The sequence below is a fragment of the Sinocyclocheilus rhinocerous genome, unplaced genomic scaffold (genome assembly GCF_001515625.1).
Source record: "Sinocyclocheilus rhinocerous isolate Xijiao unplaced genomic scaffold, SAMN03320098_v1.1 scaffold217, whole genome shotgun sequence".
Classification (NCBI taxonomy): Eukaryota; Metazoa; Chordata; class Actinopteri; order Cypriniformes; family Cyprinidae; genus Sinocyclocheilus; species Sinocyclocheilus rhinocerous.
Genome location: NW_015662752.1, coordinates 208,345 through 219,622, shown reverse-complemented (window position 1 = coordinate 219,622; position 11,278 = coordinate 208,345). Strand labels below are relative to the sequence as shown.

Here is an 11,278-nt window from a genome sequence, read left to right as displayed (position 1 = left end):
CAGCAGTCCCCTCCCACAGAGCTGCAAACGCTCCGCCCACCCAGACAGACTCTCGCTCAACTTCAGCAGAATTAAAACAGAGAGCCACAATAACCCAGACTGACGGCTCGATCGCCGCGGAGACCGATCTCAGCGTCACACCTTCAAGTTCTCTTCGCTTCAGCTTCCTCAGAAAAAAAAAAAAAGAGAAGTTCACATGGGGCGTCCTCTCATCTTTTAGGGAATCATAGCATTAGATTTCCTCGTGGATGAATCTCATGAAGAATGTTTTTTCCCTCTTTTCATTCATTTTAATGACAATCAAGCATATTGTTGTTTCAATTACCATAATGCAAAAAAAGATCATTTTTGTTACTGTAATATATATATATATATATATATATATATATTGCAGGGCTCAACATTAAAACTTTTATATCACGATAGAGTTAAGCAACATCACACGAACAAGAGTGCTGTTTTCCCAAATATCAGCACGATTGCAAATGTGACACTGATTTTGATACAATTCAACAAACAAGAATTTTATATTAAATTGGTTACATTTTAGTCAGTTTTTCTCTCCATTTTGCCAACAAAAATAGTTCCAAACAAAGCCACAGCTGGACCGTTGAGGGTCTCTGAGCTGATCTGTTGAGTGAACGATTCAATGACTCACTTATTTTCTCATTCTTGATTGAATCAGCTGTTTGAACGAATCGGTTGAATGAATGACTCAAGACAGTCACTTACTGCCACCTACTGGTAGGTTGGTTTCATATTTAAAAATATGATTGCATTTTTACCCAACATTTCATATTTGTATATTCAAAAATACATACGTTTAAAACATTAATCTCATAACATTATTTTGCAGTGTAAATGCATTTGTCACCTCAGAGTTTCATTAAACAGTCTGTGCATCTCAATGCTGCTTCAGATGAGAAAAAATAAGAAAGCACTGACAGAACACTGATGAGAGTATTAAGAATAAATTACATTTACACCACAAGTAATAATAATTGGACAAGTGAATGACCGATTTATGTGTCTGAAGGACAAGCACACGACGAGGTTTAATGTCGAACCGTTTTTTATTGTATATATGATTTTCATTACTGCATTACTGTAATGCAAATGAAGTTCTCACTATTCTTTAATTCTCATTAGAAAGTACAACGCAGTTACTGTAGTGGAAATGTTTTATTGTTTTATTTTGTGGATTACAGTAATGTGAAATTTGGGGGAGATGTGCTTAACGTTCACCACAATCCCAAACCTCTGAATGGTCGAAATGACTTTATTTTCTTTATGCAATATACATTTCTTCCTTCATCTTTTGATGTTGTGGTCCAGCTTGACCTGGATGTTTCTTCATGAGATTCAGCCACTGTGTAAGAATTTTCATCATGTATATGCCGTATCTTTACATCACTGAAAACAGTGCCAGTTCTCACGATAACTCTTCTACGATCAAATAAGTGTTAAACGTCTTCTTTTATAGATTGAAAGTCCGTAAATGACTAAACTTTTATATGTTTTTATGTAAAGAGAAAAAAAACATTCCTTGGCCGTTTACTTTTATTGATACAAGTGCCATTTTTAATAGCTTTTGTTGTGTAGATCTGAAGTAGTCAGCTGTGCCTGTCATCATACAAACGTCGCTGTATGAAATGATGTGCATGTATCTGTGTGTTTCAGAGAGTGTGTGTATGTGTGTGTTTCAGTGTTGACTCAGGTCTGTTCTGAAGCAATCATGTCATTTGCCATCTCCTGTGATCAGGCAGAGGGAGCCATACATCTTCAGTGTTCACATATAGCAAGCCAGCTTTCTTCCTTTTGCTTTTCATGTAACAATAATGCTCTGGATTTATTAAAATATTTTGAAAAACCTGTCTCATGGAGTTCTTTCAGTGTTTTAGACACGCCAATGGAACAGCAGCATGCTGTTATTTTTGCATGCATTCACCAACATGTGCAACAGAACCAGTGTCCAACTTGATCTGTTTTTACTGGTTTTATCCACTGTGTAATGAACTCATTTGAACACACTGCCAAGAGCTCTGATATTTACATACGACAGCGTGGCATGCCATTTGAACATGTCTGTTGTTGTCTTCACTACTCTTTTTAGGAAGTATAACTTTTAGGAAGCTAGTGTCCCATCACACCCACTACTACAATTATTTATGAACATTAACTACATTAGTTAACATGAACTAACAATGAAAAATATCTAAAGCACTTATTAGTCTTAGCTAATTTCAAGATTGTGAAACAAATTATTAAAATTAAAAAAGCACCTGTTTCCGCCACAGAATTAGAAAAAATGGCAACTGCAACTTTTTCAAAAAGTTTAAATCTAACAATTCTGACTTCCTTTCTCACAATTCTGAGTCACATTTCACAAAGTTTGTCTAATTGGTTTTTTTTCTGCTTCCGTGACAGAAAACAAAAAAAGCTACTGTTTTTCTCAATTTCACGTGTACCTCTCACCGTCGACTCTTCTTCAATTTCCAGTTTATATCTTGCAATTGCAAAAAAAAAATTTTTTTAAACTTTACGATCTCACAATTCCCAGGATTGAATGTTCCTAGATATAAACTCAAAATTGTGAGAAAAAAGACAAAATGTTGCAATTAACTTTTGTAGCGTTAAAGGGCTTCTATAGCAAATTCATGTTAGCTCAGGTCCATTGAATAATATTCATGAACAGAGCCAACATGAACTAAAAACTAATAGTTGTATTTTCATTAACAAATAACGTTAAAGGTTACCAATGTCACTATTTTCTTCAGAGTAGCTGTAATGTTTACTGGTTTGTTCAATAACCATATTGCCAAAATGTATGGACACTAAAAAAATCACACAATGTCTGAAAAAAATTAGTCGATAAATAGCAAAAGCACACTAAGCAAAAACATTCAATAATATAAAAAAACAATACGTTTGTTAGGTGTGAAATGATAGATTTAGTTGAAAACGACGACAAAAGGATTGTGACACTATGGTTTAGAGTTAAAGTGATTCAAACCCAGGTCACCAAAAAACAGCTGCTTCAAAGACACAGAGCACTAATTAGTAAGAACAAAAATGATCTAATTAATAAGAAATAAAGTGAGTGTTAGAAAAGCTCCAGCAGCATTTGAGATGCAGATGCAGACGGCTGCTCTAATGTGATCACATTCACACGAGTGAACAAATACTGTCTGAAGCCACTATAGACTCACAGATACTAGTCAAGTGTCTAAACTACTAGATAGTGGAAGGAAAGCTACATATAAAACACTTGCAAGACGCAGAAAAGACACTGAACGGAGAACTGACAAATCCCACAATAATCTTGTTTTATTTTTTTGGAATTAAAAGATTCAAAATCCTAATCGCCTACCATTTAGGAGCAGAACCGTGAAAGACGGTCGATCCTATACACGGAGGCAGAGCACATGAAGTGTTTCAAACATCTCAACCTTCAGATTTCCATCACTGATCTATCATCAGCACAAATAAGGCTGCTTAGAAAATGTTCCTAAAGCTATACGTTCATTTCTCAAAACCGGAAAACAGAATCTGGCGTTTGGTGACGAGCTCCGTTAAACTAAAATAAAAGCGTGGTAAGAAAGAGGAGTGTTTTCTCTACTCCCTTCATCTGAAGAGGAATGACATTAAAAAAAGGCTTTTACGCCACACAAGCAAGGAGAACGGTCATGCTAGCAAAACGCAAGGGATTTGATTATGTTTATTTGTGTTAAATCTCAACAAATATCAACAGTGCAGTGCAATTTTTTTTAATTACTTTTTTTTTTTTTTTTTTTGGAACAATCCTTAGTGTTAAAGTGTGTCAGGATCTTCACTTCTCTTCACACCACTGGTTCTCCTTACGCACCTGCAACAAACACAGCATTCTGGGGAGTTATTACGAAAACTGAAAAATTGTAACCATTAAAACATTTTCTTTACTTGAAAAAAATCTTTCTATTTCAGCAATAGGTCTAATTTTAACTTAGTTTATGCACTAAAACAAAACAAATTAAAAAAAATATATACACACACACACACACACGCACACTAGGGGTGCAACGCTTCTCGGTAAAAAAATCGAACCGTACGGTTCTCCACACACGGTTCGGCATACACTAGGACCGCGGTTCAACTTAAATCTGACAATGCATCTGTAATATGGTTTGTTAGAGTTCGACTAATGCATGTTTCGGTTGATGGATACAAATTCTGGCTTCCCAATACATTACAACAAGAGCGATGAGAGAGAGAAAAAAAAAAACAATACATGGACAAACCAGTCACTCTTTAATCAATGCGAGTGCTTTATGATAGAATAACTGTCATTTATGCAGTCATCACGTGTTGATAGCGCAGCTGAGACCTGAACAGCACGCGTTGCTATCTGTGTTTAAACTAAACTCATTTAAGCCTTGCCAGTTTAAATATTAAAAAGCCAGAAGACGTGAACTCGCGCGCGCAGTGAGAAGATCTGTGCAGTCGCTCTACTTTTAAAAGTAATGCATTACAATATTGCGTTACTCCATAAAAGTAACTAATTGCATTCGTGTTTTTTTCGGAAAGTAGTGCGTTACGTTACTTTTGCGTTACTTTTAGTCACCTGAGCTGGGCTTGCTTATGTTTTTTTAATAACAAAAAAAATCAAAAGTTATATTTTTGGCAACTATAAAAGGTACTCATTCCCCATTTCTCTGAACATGGGGATGTCAGTGAAAACAAAGCAACTCGCATTACTGGTTCAATAAAGTAACTCAGATATTTTGTTGTTAATTTAAAAGTAATGCATTACTTTACTAGTTACTTGAAAAACATAATCTGATTAAGTAACTTGCATTATTTGTACTTATATATATACACACACTAAAAATGACAAACAAAATTATTAAACTTTGACTAAAATAAAAATGAAAACAGATTCAAAATATGAATAAAAACTATGATAGTATCTCAATGATACTGAAGTAGCACCGGTCTGAGCGCATTAAGACCATGCGTGATGGAGGAGAGACAGGAAATGAGCACTTGTTTTACCTGGGCTTCCTCTTCCTCTGTAAAATCATTTTTGATATTGAAAGTCTTTCTGATCTCCTCTGGGGTTTTGCCTTTGATCATGTTAGCAACCGTCTTGCAAGTAACATCTAGCAAGCCTTTGATGTCCAAGTAATTTGCAGCCTAAACAAAGGGAAGAGAGATGAAAGTGAGCGTGATGAGAGCGTTTCACACGCAGCCATCGTGTGGCGGGTCAACGCACTGTTGTTCTGATGTGTGCAAACACTCAACTCACTGCAGAAGAATGAAGAGCACAAGAGACTGGTTTACAGCGGACTTTAAGAGTGTTTCACAGAGGAGCCAAGATGTGAAAAACAGAAGAGAACTTGGTTTTAAACACTTCAAAGCAATTTGACGTTGGTTTCTGAGGGTGTTTTCCCAGTGCATACTGACAGTTACATCAATATTGATAAATGTCAGAAACTGATATTTAATTGAAATCCTGCACATAATGGGAGATGTCAGAAATTCCATACATTTACAGGAAAGACCTGCTGTCTTCATTATTTAATGCATGTTTGAATAAATCTGTCAGGAAAACAAGTTTTTACTACAGCCACCGTTTAAATGTTTATATTGGGAGTACAATATTATTGACCGTTAAATAAATTGTATTAATTATGATTTTTTTTCTGTCTTCAGGTGCATCATGAATTTTTGGTTTCCGCTTTGGTCTTTGAACTTTTATAAATGTTTAACCGTGGGGTTATTTTGAAAAAACTGCAGGTCACAAGAACCAGAAGGCACATCTCTGCGTTCTTTTAGCCGAGGGCTTCATTAAATGCAGGGCGCCACATTTGTTTATCCTACAATTTCAAGCACTCAACTGGTCCTGAAAACCAACAGGCGGCATTTCGCTTTATTTTCCCCCCATGAAATCAGATCTGCGACTCCGTTCTGTAGCACACAGCACCGTTTTAACGAATGCTGGCAGTCAAAGCACAAGCATCGGGTCAGTTTTACACACCAGAATGAGTTCGAAGAGGGTGCCCTGGTCTACTTTGAGGAACTCCTGGTCCCACACGGGGATGTCATCCGTTCTTTTCTCTTTATTCTCATCGTCTTCAGGAGGAGGAGGGTCGTCTTTATGGTGGGTGCACCACTGAATCACCTGTGGACATATTAAACACACTGTAAGGCTCAGTCCCATCTAAGACGGACACATTTTGTATTTATTTTAAAACACAACCAATATGCACACAATCCACCGGTTTCACAGACAAGGCTTAAGCCTAGTCCTAGACTAAAATGTAAGTCTGAGCTGTTTCAAGTGAAAGAAACTTGCATTGACTGATCTTAAAATATATCAGTGCCTTTGTTTTGTCTCAAGACGCACACCAGTAATGTTTTTTTAAGCACGTTTATGAAAATTGCTTAAATGTCTTAATTGAACTATGATCTAATTAGAGATGCACCGATTGCAATTTTCTTGTCCAATTCCGATTTTTTGTTAGTGTGATCTGCCGATACCGATTTTTGCCGATTCCGATTTTCTTTCTAAGAACTATAATTGACAGCACATACAAACAAAAATCTACTTTTCTTCAACGCAAAGTTTTATTTTCATAAAAAAACACAAGTAAAAAGTCAGTAATAAAATAAGAACAAATAAATAAAAAAAAAAGGCGAACAACAGCACAAATAAATGCAATGGAGGAAAGAGAGCTATGAAACTACGTTTTTCAGGTTAAGTAAGTTTTTATTCAGGTAAGAAATACTACAGAAATTAAAGTAATCAAATGTAAAATAACACATCCAGTGTTATTTTAGATTAGATTTGATTACTTTAAATTCTTTAGTCTTCATTGTAAAAATTAAATACAGATTAATGCTTACCATTAAAATTATAAAACGTATTCAGTCAAGAGCAGAAAATGATTTTCTTTGTTCTCAACTATTTAACGTTCCAAAACTGACTGTGTTTAACTGGATACTCGCCAAGACGGGCATTTTGACATCATTTTGCATGTATTTGAACGTTTTAGCGCAGTTAGCCACTCATTTTGGTATTTGTGGCTCACAAGCTGTTTGAGACTGAGCGCGGATTGGGCGCTCCACTAATATAGATCAGTTCTGGTGTGCGAGCGTTTGGTATAAGCGCGAAACCTGCGGGAACGACTATAATGCGCAATACAAGCACTATTTAACCGGAGCGAATGAGTCGTGTGTGAGAGAGAAGGGGTCGTCGGAGAGAAGAGAGTGAGAATGCGCGGCTGACGTTATTGCCTGTGCCACTGGTAACAAAACGGATCGGCTCGAAATCGGAAAGAAGTGAGACTGACTGACCGATCACCGATCCGATCATGAGGAAAATCGGCAGATTCCGATCCCTGGCCAATCGATCGGTGCACCTCTAGACCTAATCCTGGCTTAGTCTAAGCCCCGTCTGTGAAACCGGGTCTATCTGTCATCTATATATATATATATATATATATAGACTTCAGAAAGATGGCAGCATCATGATGGTATTTTTACACAGAGATTGGTAGATCTATTAGTAAAATCTGCTGACTTTAGCAATCTTTGTTGCAATATTTGCCAATGGTGGCCGTTCAAAAATGGGAAAAAGCTCGTTTCAAGTTTTTTTCTCCACAGTTTACATGCCTGTAACTCAAGAAGTATTAAAGTTATCTCAATGCCCTTTCAGATTTTGGGTTTTAACAAGCTTTCCTTTTGGCATCGTCATTTTTAAGGCCCTATATGGTTCAGTTCCAGAGATGTTGGGATATAAACATGGCTCCAAGAGTAAATAGTTAAATTGTACACTTTTTTTTCAGTGGTCAAAAACCAAATGAGGGTCACTTTGCATTAAGATTTATTTTCTTTTAAAGAGGAATAACCGAAGAACAATTAACGTTGAAACTAGAAATGTATCTTGTTTACCTCTATCAAAACAATTGTCTGAGTGCCATAAATATTATTTTTCCAAAGTTTGCGTACCTGTAACTCAGGAAGTATTAAAGATATTGCATTATGATTTTAGATTCTGGTTCTTAATAAACTTTTCTTTTGGAATATTCTTTTTCCAAGGCCTTATATTGTTCATTCCCAGAGATATGGGGATCTCAATGCGGCTCCAGGTCCAGATTGTTGAAAAATACCCATTTTCAGTGGTCGAAAACCAAATGTTGATCACTTTATATACACCTGATACTTAATGCATTTAGAGAACAACGTCTGAAGAATAAATAATGCTGAAACTAGAACTGTAGCTTGTTTCCCTCTATCAAATAGTGAATGGTGACAATTGGCATATAATGCAACAATGATTGCTAAAGTCAACAGATTGACTTTGACCTCTACAAAATAGTGGGTTACTCAGTAAATATTCATCCATGACATTTAATATTTTGGCTTTCTTCATTTATGTATTTCTTTCAAAAAATATTGACAAAATCAAAAATTTGAGCCGTGGACCTCTGGTTGTTGAGTTGACACAGAATGACATGCATGCAAAGTGTTGTTATAATTATTATCTTGTGTTAAAATCAGACCTAAATACGTTTAGGGGAGTAACCCATCTATCTTTCCCAATGTACCATCTGGATATTAAATTCATGCGAAACGCCAATTAAGCATGATGGCAATTTACAAGTCTGACCTTCTTCAGGATGGCCGCATTTACATTGGGCAGAGGAACCGGATCATCATCTCCTTCATCATCCATCCCCAGATCTGAGCAGAACAGAGCTGTGATTACACACATCCCATATATATATATATATATACACATATACACACATACACACATATGACCACATCTCAATTCAGCTTACCTTCAAGCATGGTTTTTATAGTCACAGACTGCTTGGCGATTTCAACATCCACCTCAAACATCTCTCCATCAGAGCTCTGCAGTTTAATAGTCGGCATCTACACGAATAACAACACAATAACAGAAATTATTACAGAATACGAGTGTCAGTCAAGAGCTAATGACTCATGCTAGCTGTGTTAGCTCACATTCTCCAGCACTACCAACACTAACAAGACCGAGTTAAACCACAGATTGGCAAATACTGCATATAAATAAACATCTCTCCATCAGAGCTCTGCAGTTTAATAGTCGGCATCTACACGAATAACAACACAATAACAGGCACATTATTACAGAATACGAGTGTCAGTCAAGAGCTAATGACTCATGCTAGCTGTGTTAGCTCACATTCTCCAGCACTACCAACACTAACAAGACCGAGTTAAACCACAGATTGGCAAATGCTGCATATAAATAAAAGACGGCCATATAATGGAAGTGTGAAAATCAAGAAACCCGCTCCAGTCGAAGCACACAGAGCGCTACAGCGAGATTCCCTCACAAGTGCACTTCTCCAGCATGTTCATACATCGCGCTTAAAAACCTCTAAGCATCAAGACTATTACTGTCGCACAGCGTTTCATTCAACGTATTTTTCATACGAATTAAAAACAGCACAGAAACATAAAGCACGGTCTGTTTGTGATGCTAAGCTAACGTTAGCCGCGCGGCTATAGGCCTCTCATAGCAACCGCTGTATTCATCGCGTCAAGTGGGTTAAAACTAAGTAATTTCACACAATATTACGCCCGCTGCGACTCTTCGCTGTCAAAATATAGCATATGACCCGCTCATGTGGCAGATTTTGTCCCGTTCTTACCGTTACTGAGCGCGACGAAAGTATGATCCTGAACGCCAATAAGGCCAGAATGAGACTAGCGATGCATATATGTCGTTCTTTTGAACCGGTTCTTTTTAGTGAACCGGTTCATCAAATCGGACAGAATCGTTCAAAACAGTTCGCATATCGAGTCAGCAATGATACACAATTTTCTAAAGTTTCTCACTTTCAGAAATGCCTTACAGTGTCCCTACGACTCGAAATAAACCAATATCCCGGAGTATATGTTTCTCCTGTACCTCCAACAGCGCTGGAACATGCTATACAGACTGAGAGAACCGATGAGCTCGAGCAGCTGATGGGGATTGGGATGATAGAATTGACGTCATTACGTGATGACGTAAAAGAACCGTTGAACCGGTTCATTGAAACGAACTGTACGAAAGAAGCGGTTCGCGGAAAAGAACCGGACTTCCCATCACTACATTTTTTTTTTTTGAAAATCCACATCATCCACATTTCATTTCATTTAACTTCCTACCATATCGGAGACTAGAGATATTGTTGGTTTGATTGCTTCTATTGTCCTCACAGATGTATCATAGGGATGCACAATTAATCGAATTTCTAATCGTGATAACATTAACGGATGACACAATTACGTAATCGTTCAAAGGCGCAATAAAAAAGTCCACTTATTCTGCGTGCTTAAGATATGCGTGTTTTTTCTTTCTATGTTATCTAAAGGATTTTTTCCATTGTTTTAGTTTTGGTATAACATTATAATACCATGCATATTTTTACTTTTTTTTGAGTGTTTTCAGCTTATTTTCATATAAAAACGTGGCATGCATTTGCTTCAAACAAAGGTATAAAGCAAAACATCATTCAGTGTAAATTGTGATCATCATAATTAATAATCGCAATTACAGTTTCAAGGGAATAATCGACAATTATGATTTTTGTTATAATCATGCAGCACTAATGTATCCTGATATGTAATTGCAACAATGTAGCATTTTAAAAACAAATAAAATGGCATTATTGTGAATACAGGTTTAACATGTACAATTCAGTTAAATTGTTCTTTGAGAAAATTAGTTTACTCTAACTTTGTTAGAATAGTTCACACAAAACTGAAATTTTGCTGAAATGTTACTCACCCAAAGGCCATCCAAAATGTAGATGAGTTTGTTTCTTCATCAGATTTGGAGAAATGTATGCTAGTAATATGTGTGGCTCTTAATACGTGAGAATCGGTCCAGGTGATAAATTCATATTTTGAGAAAACGAAAGCGTTTTTTGACCTTGCATGCATGTAATGCAATCCTATTGTAGGAGACTCCCAAAACAATATTAGGAAATGGCATAATAGGGGCACTTTAAGATAAAGTGTTACCGTTTTTCTTCATGTATTTGTATATGTATTCTCAAATCCATCCATCAACTAGTTAAATATATTTTAATGCAACTGTATTTATTTAGAACATAAAATCAAAACAGCTGATGAAAGTGATTCATCAAGTACCACTGAAACATTTGCTATTTTCTGTTGCAATACAGATTTGTAGCTCTCTCAAACTATATTTTGGTGAAATATAGGAGAGAAAAATAGCTTTATATATATATAT

The 11,278-nt window shown here is 36.4% G+C and overlaps 1 protein-coding gene across 3 annotated transcripts; it reads right to left on the bottom strand.

Moving 5' to 3' along the window:
* Nucleotides 1-3,696: 3,696 nt before the first annotated feature.
* On the bottom strand, nucleotides 3,697-10,006 carry LOC107728271 (S-phase kinase-associated protein 1). Of its 3 annotated transcripts, none has more exons than XM_016538391.1 (6): nucleotides 9,947-10,006; nucleotides 8,826-8,922; nucleotides 8,651-8,724; nucleotides 6,017-6,160; nucleotides 5,032-5,172; nucleotides 3,697-3,865 (listed from the first exon to the last, which is right to left on the bottom strand). In XM_016538391.1, exons 2-6 carry the CDS (start codon nucleotides 8,920-8,922, stop codon nucleotides 3,830-3,832), a joined length of 492 nt encoding a protein of 163 aa, XP_016393877.1. In that variant the 5' UTR covers nucleotides 9,947-10,006; the 3' UTR covers nucleotides 3,697-3,829. The 3 variants fall into 3 exon arrangements, with proteins under 3 accessions (XP_016393877.1, XP_016393878.1, XP_016393876.1); XM_016538392.1 differs by lacking the exon at nucleotides 9,947-10,006 and adding an exon at nucleotides 9,874-9,897; XM_016538390.1 differs by lacking the exon at nucleotides 9,947-10,006 and adding an exon at nucleotides 9,687-9,752.
* Between the last annotated feature and the right edge of the window lie 1,272 nt (nucleotides 10,007-11,278).